The sequence below is a fragment of the Pleurodeles waltl genome, chromosome 7 (genome assembly GCF_031143425.1).
Source record: "Pleurodeles waltl isolate 20211129_DDA chromosome 7, aPleWal1.hap1.20221129, whole genome shotgun sequence".
NCBI classification, from domain to species: domain Eukaryota; kingdom Metazoa; phylum Chordata; class Amphibia; order Caudata; family Salamandridae; genus Pleurodeles; species Pleurodeles waltl.
Genome location: NC_090446.1, coordinates 1,147,850,589 through 1,147,876,506, shown reverse-complemented (window position 1 = coordinate 1,147,876,506; position 25,918 = coordinate 1,147,850,589). Strand labels below are relative to the sequence as shown.

The window sequence follows — 25,918 nt, the reverse complement described above, 5'->3', positions numbered from 1 at the left end:
ACCTCATCTCTCTCTTTCCATCTTTGGTGTGAGGTTTGGGGACTAAGACCACTGGGCTAGCCCAGGGACTGTCAGAGTGCTCAATGACTCCCAATTCCAGCATCTTGTGGACTTCCACTTTGCTTTCCTTAACTTGGTCAGACTGTCTGAAAATTTCGTTTTTGACAGGCATGCTGTCTCCTGTGTCCACATCATGGGTACACAGGTGTGTCTGACCAGGGGTTAGGGAAAAGAGCTCAGCAAACTGTTGTAAGACCTTCCTACAGTCAGATTGCTGTTGGCCAGAGAGGGTGTCTGAATAGATCACTCTATCTACTGAGCCATCTTTAGGGTCTGTGGAGAGGAGATCAGGGAGAGGTTCACTCTCAGCTTCCTGGTCCTCATCTGTTACCATCAACAGATTCACATCTGCCCTGTCATTAAAGAGTTTGAGGCAGTTCACATGGATCACCCTTTTGGGGGTCCTGCTAGTGCCTAGGTCTACCAGGTAGGTGACCTGACTCTTCCTTTCTAGCACTGGGTAAGGGCCACTTCATCTGTCCTGAAGTGCCCTGGGAGCCACAGGCTCCAGAACCCAGACTTTCTCCCCTGGCTGAAATTCAACCATAGCAGTCTTTTGGTCATACCACATCTTCTGGAGTTGTTGGCTGGCCTCAAGGTTTTTGCTTGCCTTTTCCATGTAATCTGCCATCCTTGAACGTAGGCCTAGTACATAGTCCACTATATCTTGTTTAGGCTCATGATGAGGTCTCTCCCAGCCTTCTTTTACAAGAGCTAGTGGTCCCCTTACAGGATGCCCAAACAGAAGTTCAAAGGGGGAAAACCCTACTCCCTTCTGAGGCACCTCTCTGTAGGCGAAAAGCAGACATGGCAAGAGGACATCCCATCTCCTTTTGAGCTTTTCAGGGAGCCCAATGATCATGCCTTTCAATGTCTTGTTAAACCTTTCTACAAGACCATTGGTTTGTGGATGGTATGGTGTGGTGAATTTGTAAGTCACCCCACACTCATTCCACATATGCTTCAGGTATGCTGACAAGAAGTTGGTACCCCTGTCAGACACCACCTCCTTAGGAAATCCCACTCTGGTAAAGATACCAATGAGTGCTTTGGCTACTGCAGGGGCAGTAGTGGACCTAAGGGGAATTGCTTCAGGGTATCTAGTGGCATGATCCACTACCACTAGGATATACTGGTTCCCTGAGGCTGTGGGAGGTTCAAGTGGACCAACTATGTCCACACCCACTCTTTTAAAGGGGACCCCCACCACTGGAAGAGAAATGAGGGGTGCCTTTGGGTGCCCACCTGTCTTAACACTGGCTTGACAGGAAGACACAAAACTCCTTTACTTTCTGGGACATGTTGGGCCAATAGAAATGGTTAACTAACCTTTCCTAAGTCTTGGTTTGTCCCAAATGCCCAGCAAGTGGAATATCATGAGCTAAGGTTAGAATGAACTCCCTAAACTCCTGAGGCACTACCACTCTCCTAGTGGCACCAGGTTTGGGATCTCTTGCCTCAGCGTAGAGGAGTCCATCTTCCCAATAGACTGTGTTCCAATGGTCTTTCCTTTGGTCTCTTAAGCAGCTTGCTGCCTAAGGCCTTCAAGAGAGGGACATGTTTCTTGCCCCTTACACAACTGTTCCCTTGTGGGTCCCCCTGGGCCTAAGAGTTCAACCTGATAAGGTTCCAACTCCATGGGCTCAGTTCCCTCAGAGGGCAGAACTTCTTCCTGGGAAGAGAGGTTCTCTTTCTCTTGTTGTGTTGAAACTGGTTCCCCAGTCTTCTTTCCTTTTCTCTTGGAGGGTTGGGCCCTTTTTCCAGGCTCCAACACCACTTTTTCACCCTGTGCCTTGCACTGTGCCCTTGTCTTGACACACACCAGTTCAGGGATACCCAGCATGGCTGCATGGGTTTTGAGTTCTACCTCAGCCCATGCTGAGGACTCCAGGTCATTTCCAAGCAAACAGTCTACAGGGATATTTGAGCAGACGACCACCTGTTTCAGGTCATTGACCCCTCCCCACTCTAAAGTTACCATAGCCATGGGATGTACTTTAGTCTGATTGTCATTGTTGGTGACTGGATAAGTTTGTCCAGCCAGGTTTTAACCAGGGGAAACCAGTTTCTCTGTCACCATGGTGACACTGGCACCTGTATCCCTCGGGCCTTCTACACTAGTCCCATTAATCAAGAGTTGCTGTCTGTATTTTTGCATATTAGGGGGACAAGCAGCCAGTGTGGCTAAGTCCACCCCACCCTCAGAAACTAATGTAGCTTCAGTGTGAACCCTGATTTGCTCTGGGCACACTGTTGATCCCACCTGGAGACTGGCTATTCACGTGCTAACTGGAGTAGAAGTTGAAGTGGAACCTTTCTTGGGACAGGCCTTGTCTCCAGTTTGGTGTCCCTGCTGATTACAGCTACGACACCAGGCCTTTTTGGGATCGTTTTTACCCTTGTACCCAACATTGGATTGTGAAGAGGCTTTGGACCCTCCCTCCTGAGCAGGTTTTTGGGGCCCTGTAGAAGACTCTTTACTTTTACCCTTGGATGTCTCAACACTCTTCCCCTGGGGAGTCTTTGTGATCCCTTTCTTTTGGTCACCCCCTGTGGAAGTCTTGGTCACCCTAGTCTTGACCCAATGGCCCGCCTTCTTTCCCAATTCTTGTGGAGAAATTGGTCCTAGGTCTACCAGATGCTGATGCAGTTTATCATTGAAAGAATTACTTAACAGGTGTTCTTTCACAAATAAATTGTACAGCCCATCATAATCATTTACACCACTGCCATGAATCCAACCATCCAGTGTTTTGACTGAGAAGTCAACAAAATCAACCCAGGTCTGGCTCGGGGATTTTTGAGCCCCCCTTAACCTAATCCTGTACTCCTCAGTTGAGAATCCAAAGCCCTCAATCAGGGTAGCCTTCATAAGGTCATAGGATTCTGCATCTTTTACAGAGAGTGTGAGGAGTTTATCCCTACACTTTCCAGTGAACATTTCCCAAAGGAGAGCAACCCAGTAAGATCTGTTTACTTTTCTGGTTGCACAAGCCCTCTCAAAAGGTGTGAACCATTTGGTGATGTCATCACCATCTTCATATTTAGTTACAATCCCTTTAGGGATTTTCAACATGTCAGGAGAATCTCTGACCCTATTTATGTTGCTGCCACCTTTGATGGGACCTAAGCCCATCTCTTGTCTTTCCCTTTCTATGGCTAGGAGCTGTCTCTCCAAAGTCAATCTTTTGGCCATCCTGGCTAACAGGAGGTCATCTTCATTGAGGCTGCCCTCAATGCTTGCAGAGCTGTTGGACTCTCCTGTGAGAGAAGCAACATCTCTATCACTTGTGGAGACAGGGTTTGAGAAACCCTGGGCTCCCTATCTAGGACTTGCGGTCGGAAATCCTCCACATCACTAGCTTCCCCCTCTGTGAAGATATCAGAGGGGTTGTTTTTAGCAAACTCTGCCAAAAGCTCCTGGAGCTGTACTTTGGTAGGGTTTGAACCAGTCTTTATCTTTTTGATTTTGCAGAGAGACCTTAACTCTGACATCCTAAGGTGCAGGTAAGGGGTGATGTTGAGTTCCATCACTATCTCTTCTGCAGCAGACATTATGTTTCTAAAAGTTGGAATACTTTTTAAGAATCTAAAGCTATCTCTAGAACTTAATTCAAACTTTTACAAAACTTTTAAATTCTAAAAGAAATGCTAACAGGGACTAACACAAGGCCCTAGCAGCACTTTTAAAAATTTAGAAAAATAGCTCAAATTTCAAAAATCAGTTTCTAATGACCATGTTTGGAATTTAGTTGTGTGATCCGGTATTGGCTGAGTAGTCCAGTAAATGCAAAGTCTTGTATCCCACCGCTGCCACTAATGTAGGAAGTCTGCTCTGTATGTACTATTTCAAAGTAGGAAATAGCATGCAAAGAGTCCAAGGGTTCCACTTAGAGGTAAGATAGTGGCAAAAAGAGATAATTCTAATGCTCTATTTTGTAGTAGTGTGGTCGAGCAGTAGGCTTATCAGAGGGTAGTGTTAAGCATTTGTTGTACATACACACCGGCAATAAATGAGGAACACACACTCAGAGACAATTCCAGGCCAATAGGTTTTTGTATAGAAAAATATCTTTTCTTAGTTTATTTTAAGAACCACAGGTCCAAGATTTACACACAATACTTTAAATGAAAGGTACTTCACTTAGGTATCTTAGGAACTTTGAATCAGCAAAATAGCATGTACAGTTTTCACAAAAATGGCAATAAGCTATTTTAAAACTAGACGGTGCAAATTTCAACAGTTCCTGGGGGAGGTAAGTGTTTGTTGGTTTTGCAGGTAAGTAAAGCACCTACAGGGTTCAAAGTTGGTTCCAAGGTAGCCCACCGTTGGGGGTTCAGGGCAACCCCAAAGTTACCACACCAGCAGCTCAGGGCCGGTCAGGTGCAGAGGTCAAAGTGGTGCCCAAAACACATAGGCTTCAATGGAGAAGGGGGTGCCCCCTTTCTAGTCTGCCAGCAGGTAGGTACCCGCAACTTCGTAGGGCAGACCAGGGGGGTTTTGTAGGGGACCGGGGGGCACAAGTAGACACAGAAAGTACACCCTCAGCGGCGGGGTGGCCAGGTGCAGAGTTCAAACAGGTGTCTGGTTTGCAATGGAGTTCAATGGGAGACCCAGGGGTCTCTTCAGCGAAGCAGGCAGGCAAGGGGGGGGGGGGGGGCAGCTCCTCGGGTTAGCCACCACCTGGGCAAGGGAGAGGACCACCTGGGGGTCGCTTCTGCACTGGAGGTTGGATCCTTCAGGTCCTGGGGGCTGTGGGTGCAGTGTCTTTACCAGGCGTCGGGTCCTTAGAAGCAGGCAGTCGCGGTCAGTGGGAGCCTCTGGATTCCCTCTGCAGGCGTCGCTGGGAGGGCTCAAGGGGTCAACTCTGGCTACTCACAGGGTCACAGTCGCCGGGGAGTCCTCCCTGTAGTGTTGTTTCTCTGCATGTCGAGCCTGGGGCGTCGGGTGCAGAGTGGAAAGTCCCACGCTTCCAGCGGGAAACGTGCAGTCCTTTAAAAGTTGTTTCTTTGTTGCAAAGTTGTTTCTTCTTTGGAGTAGAGCCGCCTTCCTTTGTAGTTCTTGGTCCTTTTAGATGTAGGGTAGTCCTCTGAGGCTTCAGAGGTCGCTGGACCCTGGGGAGCGCGTCGCTGTTGCAGTTTTTCTCAAAGTGGGGGAGACAGGCCGGTAGGGCTGGGGCCAAAGCAGTTGGTGTCTCCGTCTTCTCTGCAGGGCTTTCAGGTCAGCAGTCCTTCTTCGTCTTCAGGTTGCAGGAATCTATCTTGCTTGGTTCTGGTGGCCCCTAAATACTCAATTTAGGGGTGTGTTTAGGTCTGGGAGGGTTAGTAGCCAATGGCTACTAGCCCTGAGGGTGGCTACACCCTCTTTGTGCCTCCTCCTTGAGGGGAGGGGGGCACATCCCTAATCCTATTAGGGGAATCCTATTGTTGGCTTGGAATTGTCTTTGAGTGTGTGTGTCCCTCATCTATTGCCTGTGTGTGTACAACAAATGCTTTACACTACCCTTTGATAAGCCTACTGCTCGGCCACACTACCAGAAAACAGAGCATTAGAATTCTCTCTTTTTGCCATTATCTTACCTCTAAGGGGATCCCTTGGACTCTGTGCATGCTATTTCTTACTTTGAAATAGTACATACAGAGCCAACCTCCTACAATATGATTCTATAAAAGATATCTATGCTAGAGAACCAGCTGGCATAACAGCTTTATTTTGGAGGCTTAAACAACTTCTTTCTCTCAGTCAAAAGGCATTATTTTTCTCTGGTACTAAAGGCAGTCTTTTCCAAGTTTAATAGACTTTTCCTTTGAAGCAGTCCATACACGTGCTATCACTTGTCTTGTGAAGTAGCATTTCTTATGGACATTGCTCCAATTTAGGAAATAGCTGAAGACTCACCTGTTTAATGAACATTACATCACAATGCATTAACCTTCTATTACTCCGCTGCCTCTCAAATAATTTATTAACTTTTTACTTGTCTTTGACCCTGTACGGCGCTCATCTGCCTTCTGAGGTAGGTTCACACTGTAGAAATACCGCATACAAACATGTATGCCTACCGTACCGCTGTTAAAGAGAGAAGATTGGAGCACTGCTTGCACAGTTATTACACTGCAGTCCGTAGCTCCTTCAACTCTCATTTTCTTTCAGAAGTAATTTTATAATCCTACATGAATGAAATAATTTATCTCCGTGTTTTCCCAGGATGGCATTTCTTTAGCACACCTCTTTCTTCTGGTTAGATGTTTAAAGGGCTGTTGCATACTGTGTGGACAAAAACAGACTAAACAATTACAGGGCTACCTGCACATGGGTTATTCTTCTCAAAATAATCTGGTGGGAAATCTAATTAGCATTAATTATCTTTTTTTTTTTTTTGGTCCAAGAAGGCCAGCAGCTCCTTAGTGAATGGGTACAAACCTCAGTCTACAAGATGTAACGCTGTTGTTTTTTACATGAGTAATGTTTTGTAAGAAACTTAAGGAAAGCTATAATTCAGTGTAGCCTATTTAGTTAGTTGTCTTTAGTGATATCCCAATATTTTGGTTAACTTTCCTCTGGGATTAAGACCAGATCTAGCTCCAGGATGTCCAGAGGGACTGGGGAGTATGCCAGTATTTCAGGATTGCTGCTGTGTAACAGAGTTTCTGGAGCATGTTAAAGGGGGTGGTCTAAAAAAGCTGGCTTGGCTCGAGCAGTCTTGCACCTATATTGTACACACCCTATTGAGATCCTCTGTTGTTGCTTTACAAGTTTCAAACACAATTTTGTTATTGAAGGCGATCTTACTCCCAGTCCTACTTCTCAATCAGAAGTAATGTCTTGAAATTAATAAGCAGTGCTCACTGATTTCTAATAGTGGTTGTGACATAAGGAATGGTAATTTTTCTGGCCTCCCGTTCAAAATAAAATCCATAAATGATACAGTACTGTGGTACATTGGTGCACATGGCTGCTTTTTAAGTGGCAAGATAAAAACTTCTCTCTGATAAGCCAAACATATACATGTTCATTTTTACTTTTTCCGTTCTGAAAGGGCTGTCATCAGTCTGTATTTGTCATTTTTTAAATTAAATCATGTTTACGCTCCACTTTTACTGAAGATAAAAATAGCCTCTTAAACTACTATAATTTTAAGTGACAATTTTGAGAAGAAACATTTTCTCTTTTAAATGTTTTCCCGTTCATACAACATAGAAGGCAGTATTGGATCTGTGGAAATTCTAATGAAATACTTAAGATGGTGAGCTAGGTTTGCAAAGAACACCCCTTTCCCTATAAGAAATATTTAAAGAAACAATAAATAAGTGCTTCTTCATTGCATATTTATGCTAAGTTGTATATACTTAGAACCTTCTCACAATAGAGTTTTAAATCCGCACCAAGCCTGCCTATTTGTTTGTGGTACATAATAGTTGAGACCAAGCAAATGAGTGGAGGCTAGCTATTAGCTTCCCATTTCTTGCTGTGGTTGCAGCCTTTTCTGGGCATGTTAGTTTAGGTTCTTTGTTCTTTTGCAACGTCTAGCTCAATTTCTAAGGCACCTTATTTGACATTTATTCTTGTGAACAGTGTGCACATAAACTGTAAAATTATGTTTAGCCTCAAGACAACTTCCTTTTGTGCTCTGTTTGGCACCATTCAGCTCCAGTTTTTTGAGCATTCATGTGCCCTGTAAAATCTCTCTCTCCTTTAAGCCAGTGTTCTGGTGTATACTTTACCTTATTTCCTTAGTACGCTAATGCTTCAGCTAGTCCTTCAATATTTCCCCCGTTATAACATCCACCCAAACCCTCTGTTGCGTTGCTGGGTGCTTCCTTTCTGTCTGCTTTTGCGATAATTTGAACTTTTTTAATCAATATTTTTGCTTACTTTGGTGTCCGACTTGCCCTTTGTGAGTGACAGTGTGAGGACCAAAGTCTGTGGTCTATCTGTAACCTGCATGGAGTTTGTTTGCCTTGAATGGAACAAAAAACTAGTGTGAACCTCCTATTTCCCATTTTTCTTATTTAATTTATTTATTTTACAGGAGTGTAAAAGGAGTTTTTTCCTTCTGCATTTTTTAACATGCTTTTCTGTCGTTTGGTTCCCCTATAGGTGTTCCATGAGCTCAGACGATGGGTCCAAACTCTATGATGTCTGTCCCCATGTCAGTGACTCGGTAAGCACACCACAACGGCTGCCCTCCATCTTAGCTTTTTTAATTGTTCACTCTGTATAATGTGGTTTCTATAGCCCAAACACTCTTTGATGGGTTAATGGTGAGGAGTCCATGAGTTGTACTCTTTGCACATCAAGTGGATAGGTTATGTTTGCAACCTGTATTTTGGTACCATAGTGTAGATTTTTTCACTAGTCTAACATGCCTGTTAAGGTTGCATATTGGGACACATTTTTCTTTATACATAGCAGTGCCCACCAATTTGTATTTGGTCAGTGGTGTAGGCTTTGCTAGTTATGCATTTGGGGCTGCAGGAACAGAAGTTGGGTTCATTCTACTCATACACAACACCGAATTGTAAGTATAGCTAATCATTTTTTTCTTTCCAGGGTCTCTTCTTTGATGATTCGTACGGCTTTTATCCTGGACAGGTGCTTATCGGCCCCTCTAAGGTGTTCTCTGGTGTTCAGTGGCTGTCTGGTGTGAAGCCGGTTCTAAGCACCAAGAGCAAGTTCCGAGTGGTGGTAGAAGAGGTGAGCTCAGTGACCTAATGCACAAGTAAATCAAATTTTTACTTCTTGTTCTCAGTAAAAAGGGAAGAAAGGAATTCGGACTTTCTAGCACTTGAAGTGGGAGGAGACCAGTGCTTAATTTGAGCTGGTGGTTGCCAGTGGGGGGAGGCGCCAGCACTTTATTTTTTGGGACCGGCACTTATTTTTCCGTATAAGATTCTTACAGCGTGCAAAAGAGGAAAAAACACAGACTGTAAAGACCGAAAAAGAAGGCAAAACCATTACAAACAGAAGGCAAAACCATTACAAACAAAATGCAATAATCTGCAGGAGCAAGAAAAAGGGGCAGAGTGTGTCTGGTATGGAATAGAACAAACTACCGGCCTTGTAATCCTTACACTGATGTTTAATTGCACCAGTCATTGGCTTCCGAGTAGAGCTTTGGGCACTGGTACTTTCTTTCACAAATTAAGCACTGGAGGAGACCCATAAATGTCGCTCTGATTTCACTGTTTTATGACATTCTCAGAATGGGTGTGAACCTTCTCGGCTCTTCCTTGGTTTTGTTTTCTGCAGGAGAATGTGAAGCATCTGCAGACTTCTGCAAAATGCAGTCATAAATGCATATACCACTGTAAAGGGTTATCGTTTGTTTTCTTTGGGCTCTGTCATGGGAAGTGTCTGCTTACCAAATGTGCCACCTGGGTAGACATGAGAAGAAAAGTATGAATTGGTGATAGTAGAGTTTGTAAGATGTCTACAGACCCTGATAATTTCTCATAAAGGTGTCCAAATCTTGCTTTAAATAGCAAAATGTGACCTCTGTTTTGACATTTTGTTTTATGTCAAACTTTTGCCTTGATTATTATCTCTTTTTGCCTTCTGACTGGTGCTGTTATGTTTGCCACTGCTAAATGGGCTATATTGGTAACAGACCAGTCCTAGAATACTTTTACAGACCCCCACAATCCAATTTCAAGGAAGCACCTTATTCTACCTTAGGTATAACTGTTTGACTGTTCGAAATATGCTGAAACATTTTCACACGTAATTACCCAGCCTTTGATTTTTTTTTTTTTCTTTTTTCTTTTTTTTTTTTCTGTTTTTCTGTTTCACCTTCTCAGTCACTAGATCTTTCATAGATTCACATGTTTTGAATCAGTCTCAGATACCCAATGTTCACATAACATTATAAATGTAAGTAAATGTAAGTCAAACTAGCATTCAAAATAGCCTTTCGTCCAATGTGGAATCCACAAATCCTCAAAAGATTTAGGCAATCTAAGTAGTGGCAACAACTGAAAATTTGTGTTAGTGGATATTACTGGATACGAGAACAGCTAAATTCTGTGGAAAAAAGTTGAAAGGATATATTACAGGCCTGTGAGAGCATCCATTACCTCAAAGGTGATATTGGGGAAAGGGGCTTTTCTAGCTATATTTATTTATGCAAATCTTGAGTAAAAATACTATCGGAAAGACATATATAGAGCACTAAGGAACCTGAAACTAGCTCAAGGATTGGCCATTTACCAGGATGTATGCCCAAAGCCTGCCATGTATGGTTTTTGGGCTCCCACGAGCTGGTCCACTACGCGTGCCTTGCACTACTGAAAGCCAAAAGCAACTGGCTCAGTGATTCTGGGGCAGGTCCTGTCGGCTATGCAGCTTGGCAGGGATTGTGTGCATGGATAGCTGTGTGTTGCAGCCTGATGCCATCCTACATTGTTCATGGACATTGGATAGTTTGGTGGGAGGGCCTGGCCAATGTACATGGGCAGTATCAGTAGGGCGCGTCACAAAGGTATATACTATATGAAAAAAGTAGTACTTTTTCTTTTAATTAACTTATGGGCCAAGTTTATGCTTTTTCAGTTCATAAGAGTGTTTAAAACCTCAGAATTACTGCAAATCCAGTCTAGTTTACAGTGAAGTGATGGGTACTTAAAACCAAAACACTTTGCAGATTACCAATTATGGTTAGCTGAGCAAACAAGAACTGGTACCCCTGTGTTGCAAGCCAAAGCTTGCACCCCAAATGTAGTGCTTATGGCCTTACAAAATTTATACTGTTAATTGACAGGATTGAAAAGCACATCTTCATTAAATAGCATAGATCCAAATAGAAAGTATATTGTATTCTTAGTATTGTCATGGATATTGTTAAGGTGGTATACAATGTTATAAACCTTTTTTTTTTTTTTTAGCTTAGTGCAGAGTTTTAGTATGGAAAATACATTTGGGGTGGAAACAAATTGCATGATTCTAGTAGGTAGGGCACCATGTACTTGTAGTGAGTCTAGGGTTGCCACTCCGTGGGAGTGTTGGTTTTGAGGGAGAAGGAAGAGAGCCACACATTGTGCACTTAACTCTCCTCTCCTCTCGTTCAACTAGCAGCTACTGCCTGGCTCCCTTGGTGCCTGGTGGTCACAAAACCTGTCAAACTGTTGTTCTTGTAATGAGGGTCAGTTAACACTGTGGAAAATGTTTGAACTGGCCTTGCCCTTCTCTTCTGATTCCTTGCAATCAGGGAAGGGTTGGGGGCTCAGGGCTTTGAAGAAAGTGATAGGAATCCTCTCTGGAGCACATTAGGTGGTCTGGAGAGGACAGCGGGGCAGGGTTTGGATAAACCACAGTACCCCAACACATCAATTGAACAGCTAAGGTAGGCTTCAAGTATTCTTTTCGTGAAAAGATATATGCTGTATGCATGTTCCAAAAGTGTAAATGATGGTGTGATCATTTTATTCAGTGTTCCTGTCGGATTCTGGTCTGCTTTGTATAACAAAACCCAATACTGTTACACATGAGTACAATTGTTGAATGATATTACCTATACCAAAGTTACATGCATATCTCGGTTTGTTTTTTAACCCAATGAGTGATCTTGATTTGCTTTGATCTCTTGCCGTGTCCCCCACTCTGCAGCAAAGACTGCTCCTGGTCTACATTCCAGGTAGTGTCAGCTGATCTTATTTCCTTATTGTCAAATCGTTATCCATTATTGGATTTTTCATAGATTCACATGCTTGAATTATTACAGTCGTCGAAGTGGGAGTCTGTGGTACCATGGTAAAGCAGTATGTAAAGATGTAATGGCACTAGGCCATTAGTTTAATAGCTTATCTATGTCCTTTTTAAAGAATGACCAGACTTGAACAATGATCAGTCGGATGCAGGCACCCTCTAGAACACTCCCAAGAGAGGCAGAATCCCTCAGATTTTCACTGCACATCATGTGTGAAGTGAGTCTCCTTGAGCTCTGCTCCATTTTTCTTCCAAAACTGTATTGAAAGCTTACTACAGTTACAATGTCTGACATTCACCTTTTTCATCCCTGCCAGACCTGTGGGAAGAAATGGGTACATATGGATGACCCACATAAGGATTGCCATTACTGCCTCTACCCCCAGCACAAAGCGAAAGAGTGCACGATTTGTTGCACTTTCTACTCAAAAACATTGAGAGTCAGGGAGGGGAGCCTGCTCTTGTGGCTTTAAAAAGCCAAAACTCAGAGCATCTTCTGAGGAAGACAGCGACACCCCCTCTAGGTCTTGTAAGAGAGCTAGGACCCGTGACGGAACTTCTGAGTGCATGAAAGTTCTCTCTCTCTCTCTCTCTCTCTCTCTCTCTCTCTCTCTCTCTCTCTCTCTCTCTCTCGTTCTCTCGTTCTCTCTCTCGTTCTCTCGTTCTCTCTCTCGTTCTCTCGTTCTCTCTCTCGTTCTCTCTCTCGTTCTCTCGTTCTCTCGTTCTCACTCTCGTTCTCACTCTCGTTCTCACTCTCGTTCTCACTCTCGTTCTCACTCTCGTTCTCACTCTCACTCTCACTCTCACTCTCACTCTCACTCATTGTGCCACCCATGGGAGCCCTTGCAAAATGTCTGCAGGCCTACCATTGAAGCCTACGTGAGAAAGTGCATGCACCTTTTCACTGCAGGACACTACACCAGGTCACTGTAAGTCGCCCTTATTTGTAGGTCCTCCTAGTCCAGAGAGCAGGATGCAGCTACCTGTGTGTGAGGGCACCCCAGCTTGAGGAGAGGTACCCTATGAACTCTAGCTCCTTTACACTGGACTTTGTAAGTGCAGGGAAGCCATTTTACCAGTGTACTGGACACAGGTCACCACTACCTGTGTTCAGCTACATAATGGTAACTCCGAACCTGGGCATGTTTGGTATCAAACATGTCTGAACCATACCCCAATACTGTTGCCAGTATTAGTTCTATGATTCCATGCACTCTGGGGCTCCTTAGAGAACCCCCAGCATTGCTCCTACCAGTCTTCTGAGGTTTTCCAGGCAGCCCCTGCTGTTGCCACCCCTCAGATAGGTTTCTGCCCTCCTGATGCTTGACCAGCTCAGGCAGAGGAAGACAGAACGTAGGATTTCCTGTAGGGGAGGAAGGTAACACCCTCTCCCTTTGAAATAGGTGTTACATGGCTTGGGAGGAGTAGACTCGCCAAGCCAGCAGTATGCTTTGAAGGGCCCATTTGGTGCCCTCCTTGCATAAACCGGTATGCACCAGTCCAAGGACCCCCGGTCCCTGCTCTGGCGCAAAACTGGACAAAGGAAAAGGGAGTGACCACTCCCCTGTCCATCACCACCCCATGGGTGGTTCCCAGAGCTCCTCCAGGTGGCTTCTAGTCCTTGGACTGCCATCTTGAACCCAAGGTGGGCAGAGGCACCTGGGAGCATCCTAGTGGCTAGGTGAGGTAGGTGACATCACAGCCCCGTCCTGATAGTTGGTCACCCTGCTAGGTGACCAATCCCCTTCCTTAGCCATTTAGGGTCTCCCTCTTGAATGGGTCCTCAGATTCGACGTGTAAGATTCCAACAGGATGCCTCTGCATTGTTGACTTAATCTTCTGGCCACTGGGACTGCAACTGGACCCTCCAGGAACCAAAAATCTGCAAGTTCAGCGATGACTCGGCTCTGCAACATTGCTTCCCTGGCTCCTTCTGGCAACTGCAACATTTCTCCGGCTGTGCCTCCTCTGAGGGCGGCGAGTCTTCAGCCCGCACAAGAAGTAAGAAGGAATCTCCCTTGGAGTGAAAAAGTTACTCCCCTGCATCTGCAGGCACCAACTGCAACTACGAATGGCTTCGTGAATCTGCTCTCTTCCAGAACTGAGTGAAACCTGCATCGCAGGTGGTGGCCTGGAGCGGTTCCCTTGGTCCTCTCTACCAGGTTTCCAGCTTGGGAGAAGGTAAGCCCTTGCCTCCCCTTGCAGGACAGTACCCCTGTGCACCGTGACTCATGCAGCTACTAAGGCTTGTTTGTTCCTCCTCCAAGGGATCTTCAGGCTCTGGATAGCCACGGCCTCCAGCACCTTTTCCTGCAATGCACAGTTGCTCCAGTGATGTGGGACAATCCTCCAAGTGTGCTGAGTGGGCCTCACCGCGACTCCTGTGCCTGCTGCCAGTGGGTTGCCAGTGGGGGCTGCCTCATCTTCTGACTCTCCCAGCTGCTGAGGGTCACCTGGAAATTCGGCTCCTGTGCTGCACTGCTGACCACCTTCGTCCACCATCGACCTGGTCCTGCATCCACAGAAGGGTGGGTAATTGCTCCTGCCCCAACTGGACAATCCATCTCGAACTGGAATTTGGCGCCTTCCTTTGCAGGTCCTCTTCTCTCAGGATCCACCTTTTGAGGTCTTCCAGTTCTTGTCTGGATCTTGCACAATTCTTTTCCAAAGTCCTCCTGTTTGTTTTTGGGAAAACCAGGTACTTACCTCTGCTCTCCTGGTTGCTGGGGGTCACTATGGTACTCACCTCTTGGGGTTCCTAGTTCCTCCAGCTCCCTTCTACTGATTCCACTTCCTTGGGTGGGGGATTGCCCTTCACATTCCACTTTTTTTTTAGCATATGGTTTGGCCCTCACTATTCGCATTTTTTTTTGCCAATGCCTATTGCTTTCTATTCGATTTGCTGATTCCTAATGTGTATATAATAGTGTGTTTACAGACCTCCAGTTGCGGTATTGCCTATACAGTATTTTAAGGTTTGTTACTATAATAAAGCACCTTTATTTTTGTAACACTGACTATAGTGGTATTGTATAAGCTTTGCATGTCTACGAGATAGGTCTTGGGTGCTTATCCACAGCTACCTCTAGAGAGCCCTGGCTTCCTAGACACTGCCTACACTTCACTAATAAGGGATACCTGGACCTGGTATAAGGTGAAAACGCCATAGGTGCTCACTACACTCCAGGCCTACTTTCTACACTGAGGAGAGAAGGAAATCCCTAAAGACTTTACAACGGGCTAAGGATTCTATGAAAAAGGAGAAGCAAGAACAGTTCTCCTTAGATACCATTTTGCCTGCTCCATCTACGCCTTTCAACAAGGATAGAGATCACTATCATGCCTCCTTCCCAGACCAGTCAATGACGAGGCGTAAGTCCTCTATCAAGGACCCGTCAACAGCAGTGACAGCCTCCATTGACACTCCCAACTTGCCCACAAAGATTGCAGAGTAAACTAAATCCCGTCGACGATGACTCCCACCAAAGCTACCACCGACGTTTTGGTCGATGGCGGTCCTGTCAACTACGTCCACTATGATTTTGTCTATGAGGGGTACAAAATTACCAAGGTTATCAAGACAGGATACTTACTTTGCTCAGACGACAACATTGTTGATGCCTTCGTCAATGAGGATCAAAAATACAACAATCACAAGACCTCATTGTAGGAAGTTGGCTCTGTATGTACTATTTCAAAGTAAGAAATAGCATGCACAGAGTCCAAGGGTTCCCCTTAGAGGTAAGATAGTGGCAAAAAGAGATAATTCTAATGCTCTATTTTGTGGTAGTGTGGTCGAGCAGTAGGCTTATCAGAGGGTTGTGTTAAGCACTTGTACACACAGGCAATAAATGAGGAACACACACTCTGACAATTCCAGGCCAATAGGTTTTTGTATAGAAAGATATCTTTTCTTAGTTTATTTTAAGAACCACAGGTTCAAGATACAAACAATACTTTAAATGAAAGGTACTTCACTTAGGAACTTTAGGAACTTTGAATTAGCAAAATAGCATATACAGTTTTCACACAAATGGCATATAGCTATTTTAAAACTAGACAGTGCAATTTTCAACAGTTCCTGGGGGAGGTAAGTATTGGTTAGTTTTGCAGGTAAGTAAACCACCTATGGGGTTCAAAGTTGGGTCCAAGGTAGCCCACCGTTGGGGGTTCAGGGCAACCCCAAAGTTACCACACCAGCGGCTCCGGGCCGGTCAGGTGCAGAGGTCAAAGTGGTGCCCAAAACGCATAGGCTTCAATGGAGAAGTGGGTGCCCCGGTTCCAGTCTGCCAGCAGGTAAGTACCCGCGTCTTCGGAGGGCTGACCAGGGGGGTTTGTAGGGCACTGGGAGGGGGACACAAGTCAGCACAAAAAGTACACCCTCAGCGGCACGGGGGCGGCCGGGTGCAGTGTGCAAAAAGGCGTCGGGTTCGCAATGTAATCCAATGGGAGACCAAGGGGTCTCTTCAGCGATGCAGGCAAGGGGGGGGCTCCTCAGGGTAGCCACCACCTGGGCAAGGGAGAGGGCCACCTGGGGGTCGCTCCTGCACTGGAGATCGGATCCTTCAGGTCCTGGGGGCTGCGGGTGCAGTGTCTTTACCAGGTGTTGGGTCTTTGAAGCAGGCAGTCGCAGTCAGGGGGAGCCTTGGGATTCCCTCTGCAGGCGTCGCTGTGGGGGCTCAGTGGGGGTCAACTCTGGCTACTCACGGTCTCGTAGTTGCCGGGGAGTCCTCCCTGTGGTGTTTGTTCTCCACAAGTCGAGCCGGGGGCGTCGGGTGCAGAGTGCAAAGTCTCACGCTTCCGGCGGGAAACGTGTGTGGTTTCAAAGGTGCTTCTTTGTTGTAAAGTTGCAGTCTTTGTGGAACAGAGCCGCTGTCCTCGGGTGTTCTTGGTCCTTCTAGATGCAGGGTAGTCCTCTGAGGCTTCAGAGGTCGCTGGACCCTGTGGAACGCGTCGCTGGAGCAGTGTCTTTAGAAGTGGGGAGACAGGCCGGTAGAGCTGTGGCCAAAGCAGTTGGTGTCTCCGTCTTCTCTGCAGGTTTTTCAGCTCAGCAGTCCTTCTTCGTCTTAGGTTGAAGGAATCTAATTTCCTAGGTTCTGGGGAGCCCCTAAATACTGAATTTAGGGGTGTGTTTAGGTCTGGGAGGGCAGTAGCTAATGGCTACTGTCCTTGAGGGTGGCTACACCCTCTTTGTGCCTCCTCCCTGAGTGGAGGGGGGGGCACATCCCTATTCCTTTTGGGGGAGTCCTCCAAAACCAAGATGAAGGATTTCTAAAGGCAGGGGTCACCTCAGCTCAGGGCACCTTAGGGGCTGTCCTGAGTGGTGGGTGACTCCTCCTTGTTTTTCTCATTATCTCCTCTGGACTTACCGCCAAAAGTGGGGGCTGTGTCCAGGGGGCGGGCATCTCCACTAACTGGAGTGCCCTGGGGCATTGTAACACGAAGCCTTAGCCTTTGAGGCTCACTGCTAGGTGTTACAGTTCCTGCAAGGGGGAGGTGTGAAGCACCTCCACCCAGAGCAGGCTTTTGTTTCTGTCCTCAGAGAGCACAAAGGCCCTCACCACATGGGGTCAAAAACTTGTCTTTCAGCAGCAGGCTGGCACAGACCAGTCAGTCCTGCACTGAACAATTGGGTAAAATACAGGGGGCATCTCTAAGATGCCCTCGGTGTGCATTTTGTAATAAATCCAACACTGGCATCAGTGTGGGTTTATTATTCTGAGAAGTTTGATACCAAACTTCGTAGTATTCAGTGTAGCCATTATAGAGCTGTGGAGTTCGTTTTTGACAAACTCCCAGACCATATACTTAATATGGCCACACTGTGCTTACAATGTCTAAGAATAGACTTAGACACTGTAGGGGCATATTGCTCATGCAGCTATGCCCTCACCAGTGATATAGTGCCCCCTGCCTTAGAGCTGTAAGGCCTGCTAGAGGGGTGACTTACCTATGCCATAGGCAGTGTGAGGTTGGCATGGCACCCTGAGGGGAGTGCCATGTCGACTTATTCATTTTCTTCCCACCAGCACACACAAGCTGGCAAGCACTGTATCTGTGCTGAGTGAGGGGTCCCCAGGGTCTTAGAGACCTTCCATGGCATCAGGGCCCTTGGTACCAGGGGTACCAGTTACAAGGGACTTACCTGGGTGCCAGGGTTGTGCCAATTGTGGAGATAATGGTGCATTTTAGGTGAAAGAACACTGGTGCTGGGGCCTGGTTAGCAGGGTCCCAGCACACTTCAGTCAAGTCAGCATCAGTATCAGGCAAAAAGTGGGGGGTAACTGCAACAGGGAGCCATTTCTTTACAATCATGTCCTGAGGTTCCTTCGTCCAGCAGAATTTCTCCTTGTATTCCAAGCCACTTGTAGGACACTGAAGACTGACGACAGCCCTTTCAGACCAGGGTGCAGCCCCTCCGAGCGTCACGTTAAATGCCAGGATGAAGATGATGACTATTATGAGGAAGATCAGGGCTATTTTCCTTCTCAAAGGCATTCTGAGCAGTTCAGATACTGCCCTAATCATCCACCTAAACAGGATTACCTCCTAATGCCTAGGTACTTGATCCAGGATCTTCAAGCTATGCTTTCTGACTATAAGAAACTTTTTCCACAGCCTCCTGAAGAACAACTAGTGACACCGCCACAATCTGTATTTCTGACTACTTCAACAACCATCCCTCTGCCCACCACTCACCGAATAACGCTAGCTTCCCATATAGCAGCGCCACTGAGGGACAATCCATTGTCATCTGATAATGACAGAGGAGGGCGAGATTTCCGAGCCTCAGACTCCTCTTGATGACTGGGACGACTGTCATACCCTCTCCTCCCCCACCTCCTCAACAACCTGTCGATTCCCCTCCATAGAACATCGGAGATTTTATAACTTAATTGAAAGAGCGGCAACCAGTTTCCACCCCCTTATATTGGTTAAGCAGTGCTTCTGTTATGATTTTCAAAGAGCAAACAAAGTCAGTCTGGGCTATACCTATCGACTACATCTGGGAAGAGGGTATCAAAATAATGAAGAACCCTGCCACAATGATGGCTGTCTTGCCTGATATTGGCAGGGCCCCAGAGGATTCCCCTTCATGCCTGACAAGGCACACCAAACCCGATTGTCATTTCTCAAGTAGCTGAACGTTGACCTAAAAACCCATCCATTCCAATTTCTGTGCCACCGGGCAGACTCGCCCAGTTTAGACAATATCGGCAGAAGGTTTTCTTCCATGTCTGTCATCACTGTTCGGGTGGCCAACATCTTGGCTGTCCTGGGCCACTATGACCTGCAGATGTGGTCAGATAACTGTTCCATCATTGACCTCATCCCTAGGGCCAAGTATTAGACCTGGTGCCAGTCTTTCTACACTTGCACACGTGGCTCCTGAGTTCTGTTAGTTTCAGGACTTAAATATCACTCAAGAATGCAGAGATATATCCAGAGCAAGAGCGGAGGGTGCAGACAAAATTTATAGACTAAAATGGAAAATATTCTGTTCATAGTGTCAGCAAAATGGCGTGCACCCATTTGAAGCCTCTCCCGAAAAGATTTTGCCTTCTCTCCTTTTTGCTGGCCAAGCCAGGCCTTGTCCGTGCATCAGTCAAAGTTCACCTTGCTGCAATTTTAAGGTGCAGAGGCTTTACACAGATAAGATCTCCTTGCTCAACAAGACTCATTAAGCTCATTAATTCATGAAAGGGCTGTTCAGAGCTTTCCCACCAGTGCAAGCTCCTCCCCCGGAATGGTATCTCAACGTGGTCCTCTCGCAATTAATGAATCCTCCTTTCAACCCTATTCAGAAGGCTGACCTAAAGTTTCTTACGTGGAAAGTTGCTCTAGTTCTCGCTTTCACATCTACGCGAGGGTTTAGTGAGCTACAGTCCTTTACTACCTAAGAGCCTTTTCTATGTTTCAAGGACAAGTTTGTACTTATCAGAACAAACCCAAAATTCATTGCAAAGGTCCCTTCTCAATGAACTTATCATACTTTGAACATTTTTGCCCAGTACAGTCACACCATCTGAAAGTGCTTTCCATACTTAGGGCATAAAACAGTGTCTCAAGTTTTACCTCCACCGTACTAAACGTTGGTTAAACAGATTTGCTACTAGCCTCTTATGGACAAGGGCCTAAGGGGACTGCAGCGATAAGAGCACCAATAGCACGATGGATATCAGCAACAATTCGATTTTGCCATTCCAGAGGGGACAAACCCCGAACTAGAAAAGCTAGAGCACATTTTACAAGAGCAGTATCTACTTCAGCTGCTCTGCTTGCAGGCATTCCGCTGGAGAAGATCTAATATGATGTGACGTGTAAGCCCACCCATTGGCTCAAGCAGCTCTTCTTCCTACAGTCAACAAAGCAACGCAGCTGTGGGACAGGCCATGTTATGCCATGTAGTTCAATAAGGTGAGCATCTGTCTATGGAGGTGTTCATTAATATTAAATTCAAATGCTTTTCAGACTGCTGTATATTCCTGCCTGATTGTCCTATTACCTTTATCTAAAGGTTTTAGATATGAATACTTATGATTTCAATGTATATTTCAATTCAATGGCATGTGTAGCTGCAGATACACATGCTGTGCACTGTTCCTGCCATCTAGTGTTGGGCTCCGAGTGTTACAAGTTGTTTTTCTTCTAAGAAGTCTTTTCGAGTCACGGGACCGAGTGACTCCTCCCTTTCGGCTCCATTGCGCATGGGCGTCGACTCCATCTTAGATTGTTTTCTTTCCGCCATTGGGTTCGGACGTGTTCCTCTTCGCTCCGTAATTTGAATGGGGAAAACTTAGAAAGTCATCGAAATCCGTCTGTATTGTTTGCGTTCGGGACCGGTTTAGTACCAACACATCGGCACCAACAACGAGACCGCTTCGGGGGCCATTCGGGGCTTCCGCACTTAACCAAGGCCTGGTCGGCCCGACCACACCCATCGCGAAGACTCATGGATCGGACCCCCTTCCGTTTCTGTCCGACGTGTCACGCCAAGTATCCTTATACAGACCAGCATCGGATCTGTAACCTGTGTTTATCGCCCGAACACAGAGAGGATACTTGTGAGTCCTGCAAAGCTCGATGCGCAAGACGTTTACAGATGGCGTCGAAGCTGACACAACACCTCGACGTCGAGGAAGAAGAAACGAGAATATCCATTGAGGGTTTGGACTCGGATGACTCCGACAGGGATCGGCCATCGACGGCGGCGCAAAAAGTGAGTACACCTGCCCCGTCCCACACCCAGGGTCAGCTAAAAAAAAAAAAAAAAGGCCTCGGGGACGCCACTGCCGGAAGGCCATGGCTTGACCCACAGAAAAGGCAGTGACCAAATAACATCTGCACCGAAAAAGGCCAAAATATTGTCAAAGACTTCCGAGTCGGGTCGAGAAACATGCACCGAAAAGAGTCGACATCGAGTGGTCGAGCAAACCTCGAAAAAACCTCTCGGAACCAAGACCAACAGTTTCCATCAGGGTTTCGGTACCGAAAAGAAATGGCTTTGGAGCTGAAAAAGACTTCCTACACGGAAGAACAGGGGCTCTCAACAGCTAAAGGAAAGGCACAGATTCGAGCAGGAACTGAATTTGGAAGAGCTTGACTAAACGCAACCAAGGCTACAAATTCAAAAAGACACAGGGAAAGTACAAACCATCCCTCCTCTCAAGTTCAAAAGAAAACTGGCTTTTCATGAGACTGAAATGCAACCAAAAGCCAAGGTGGTTAGAGAAAAGTCACCACCCCCACATTTCTCACCACAAACGTCCCCACTTCAGTCACCGCAACTGTCACCAGTGGGTACACCAATGGCAGTCACCCACACGTACTGGAATGACGCAGGACGATGCGGACCCCTGGGATCTATACGACCCACCAGTTTCGGACAACAGTCTGGAGTGTTATCCTACAAAACCTTCACCTCCAGAGGATAGCACGTAAAACACGCAGGTACTGGCCAGAGCAGCAACATTTCACAATGCATTCAGAACCAGTGGAGGATGACTTTCTATGTAACACTCTGGCATCCACGCATGCTTCATCCCAAAGCCTGCCAATGATACCGGGCATGCTTAAACATGCACAACAGGTTTTCCAAGAACCAGTAAAAGGGAGAGCCATCACGCCCAGGGTCGAGAGAAAAAATATAAAGCGCCCCCGTCAGACCCTGTGTTTATTACACAACAGCTCCCTCCGGACTCAGTTGTTTTGGGGGCTGCAAGAAAGCGGGCAAATTCAGTCATCAGGGGATGCGCCACCTCCTGATAAGGAAAGCCGTATGTTCGATGTGGCAGGGAAAAGAGTGGCATCGCAAGCGGCTAATCAGTGGCGTATTGCTAACACTCGAGCCCTCCTTGCCCGCTACGACAGAGCACATTAGGAGGCGATGCAGGATATTATCCAACATCTACCAAAAGAGCATCAAAAACGTGCCCAGCAAGTGGTGGAGGAGGGACAGGCCATCTCAAACAACCAAATCCACTCTGCACTGGACTCTGCTGATACATCGGCACGGACTGTCAATACAGCATTCACTATTAGAAGGCATGCATGGCTGGGAAGTTCTGGTTTTAAACCAAAGATACAGCAGGTGGTATTGAATATGCCGTTCAATCAACTCCAGCTATTCGGGCCGGAGGTGGACACTGCAATAGAAAAAATGAAAAAGAACACGAACACGTCCAAAGCCATGGGCGCGCTCTACTCCTCTCAATGCAGGGGAACATTTAGGAAACCACAGTTCAGGGGAGGGTTTAGACATCAACCCTCAAAACCATCCACCGCCCAAACAAAACCCACTTACCAATCTCAGTACCAGAGAGGGGGTTTTGTGGTTCCTACAGAGGACCGTTCCCAAGAGGATGAGGGAAATTTCAGCCTGCCAAGCAAACCCCTAGTAGCAAGCAGTGACTTCAATGTCACACTTCCCCAACACACATCACCAGTGGAGGGGAGATTAACAAAATACCACAACAATTGGGCACACATTACCACGGACACATGGGTGCTATCAATTATCCAACATGGTTACTGCATAGAGTTCACAAAATTCCCTCCAGATGTTCCCCCAAGAACGCACAAGATGTCAATACTACACTTAGACCTATTACAAATAGAGGTCCAAGCACTACTAGCAAAACAAGCCATAGAACTGGTACCTTATCAGAAAGGAGCAGGGGTTTACTACTTATATTTCCTTATTCCAAAGAGACAAAACGTTAAGGCCTATTCTAGATCTCAGAACGTTAAATCTCTTCATCAAATCAGATCATTTCCACATGGTAACACTACAGGACGTAGTTCCCTTACTAAAACAAGTGGAATACATGGCAACACTGGATCTAAAAGATGCGTATTTTCACATACCCATTCATCCATCTCACAGGAAATACCTCAGGTTTGTAGTACAAGGCAAACACTACCAATTCAAAGTATTGCCCTTCGGAATAACAACAGCACCCAGGGTATTTACAAAATGCCTAGCTGTAGTGGCAGCTCATATAAGGAGACATCACATGCACGTATTCCCGTAGATAGACGATTGGCTAATAAAAGCCAACACTCAACGATGTCAAATTCATACCCAATATGTAATAGATACTCTACACAAACTAGGGTTTTCTATAAATTACCAAAAATCTCATTTACAACCATCCCAAATACAGCAATACTTGGGAGCAACACTCAACACACAAAAAACAATTGCCACTCCAAGTCCACAAAGAGTTCAATCGGTTCAAAATATAAGATCAAGCATGCAGCCAAACCAACAATACACGGTCAGGTTTGTAATGAAATTACTAGGCATGATGTCCTCATGCATAGCTATTGTCCCAAACGCAAGACTGCACATGCAGCCCTTACACCAGTGCCTAGCAAGATAATGGACGCAGGCACAGGGTCAACTCCAAGATCTAGTGTTGATAGACCGCCAAACACACTCTTCGCTTCAATGGTGGAACCCTTTACATTTAAACAAAGGGTGGCCCTTTCAAGACCCAGTGCCTCACGCCATTATCACAACTGACGCCTCCATGATTGGGTGGGGAGCACACCTCCACAATCACGGCATACAAGTACAGTGGGACAGTCACAGAAACAACTTCACATAAATCCCTTAGAACTGCTAGCAGTCTTTCTAGCACTAAAAGCCTTTCAGCCCCTTCTAGTCCACAAACACATTCTTGTCAAAACAGACAATATGTCAACAATGTATTATCTAAACAAACAGGGGGGGCACTCTCGTCACAACTGTGTCTCCTAGCACACAAAATTTGGCATTGGGCCATTCACAACATTCGCCTGATAGCACAATATATACCAGGCATTCACAGTCAGTTAGCTGACAATCTCAGTCGATCACCAGCAAACTCACGAGTGGGAAATACATCCCCAGATTCTACAAGATTACTTCTACCGCTGGGGGACACCAAACATAGATCTGTTTGCAACATGACAAAATGCCAAAACTTAGCATCCAGGTACCCACACCCTCACTCCAAGGGCAATGCTCTATTTATCAGCTGGTCGGGGGATATTTGCTTACACCCGCCCCCCCCCTTCTCCCGCTCATTACTTTCCTGGTCAACAAACTGAGTCCAAACAAACTCAAACTAATACTCATAGCACCAATGTGGGCTCGCCAACTGTGGTACACTACACTGGTAGTTTGATGTGCGGTACTACCGAGAAGTCCAACAAACAGACCAGATCTGTTAACACAACACAAACAACGGATCAGACACCCCAATCCAGCATTGCTCAACCTAGCAATCTGGCTCCTGAAGTCTTAGAATTTGGATATCTAAACCTTTCAAATGAGTGTATGGAGGTCATTAAACAAGCAAGGAAACCGACAACAAGGCATTGTTAGGCTAATAAATGGAAAAGATTTGTTTTCTACTGCCAGGCAAATCAAATCACGCCGCTAGAAGCCTCCATACAAAACATTCTAAGTTATTTACTGCACTTACAAAAAGCAAACCTCTTCCATAAAAATCCATCTCACTGCACTATCTGCTTATCTGCAGATTAAACATACAAAGACGCTTTTTAGAATCCCAGTTATTAAAGCCTTTATGGAAGGACTAAAAAGAATCATACCTCCAAGAAGACCACCAGTACCTTCGTGGAATCTTAATATTGTACTTACACGACTCATGGGCCCACCATTTGAACCCATACATTCTTGTCAAATCCAATTCTTGACTTGGAAAGTAGCGTTTCTAATAGCCATCACTTCACTACGAAGAGTTCGCAAAATACAGGCATTTACTATCCAAGAACCCTTTATACAAATACACAAACATAAAGTGGTTCTCAGTACAAATCCACAATTTTTACCAAAAGTCATATCACTGTTTCATCTAAACCAAACAGTTGAACTCCCAGTCTTCTTTCCACAACCAGACTCAGTAGCAGAAAGGGCACTGCATACATCAGACATAAAAAGAACACTAATGTATTACATAGACAGAAAAAAAGCATTTCGTAAAACTAAACAATTGTTCGTAGCTTTCCAAAAACCCATGCCGGTAACCCCATATCCAAACAGTGTGTGTGTGTGTGTGTGTGTGTGTGTGGGTGTGTGATGGTGTGTGTGTGTGGGTGTGTGATGGTGTGTGTGTGTTGGTGTGTGTGTGTTGGTGTGTGATGGTGTGTGTGTGATGGTGTGTGTGTGTTGGTGTGTGTGTGTGTGTGATGTGTGTGTGTGTGATGGTGTGTGTGTGTGTGATGGTGTGTGTGTGTGTGTGTGTGATGGTGTGTGATGGTGTGTGATGGTGTGTGTGTGTGATGGTGTGTGTGTGTGTGTGTGCATCCATGACTAATTCTTGTTGGGTTCCGGAGTAGCGGGCTACTTGCCGAGAAGCGCTTCAACGCCTCGTCAGAGGAGGTAAGCGCTATATCAATAAAATTACTATCCTGTAAGGATCCTTCAGTTACCTACAATACTGCTTGCTGTTCTGATTCAAGCATGTGAATCTATGAAAAATTCAATACTGAATAAGAAAATACGTTATTTACTTGTTATCCATTATTGGTATCGTTCATAGATTCACATGCAACACACCCTCCACCCCTGAGAGGCTCACCTTATGACTAGGAATGTTATTCCCAGTTGTACTGTGGGATTCTGCTTCTCTTGGGAGTGTT

The 25,918-nt window shown here is 45.8% G+C and overlaps 1 protein-coding gene across 1 annotated transcript in view; it reads left to right on the top strand.

Moving 5' to 3' along the window:
* The window catches only part of UBE2O (ubiquitin conjugating enzyme E2 O), a 738,495-nt gene that overhangs the window by 190,303 nt on the left and 522,274 nt on the right, over positions 1–25,918 (top strand). Inside the window, exons 5-6 of the mRNA XM_069200225.1 lie at positions 8,162–8,225; positions 8,615–8,758. Of these exons, the coding sequence (XP_069056326.1) occupies positions 8,162–8,225; positions 8,615–8,758 (208 nt within the window). The remainder of the gene's footprint in view (positions 1–8,161; positions 8,226–8,614; positions 8,759–25,918) is intronic.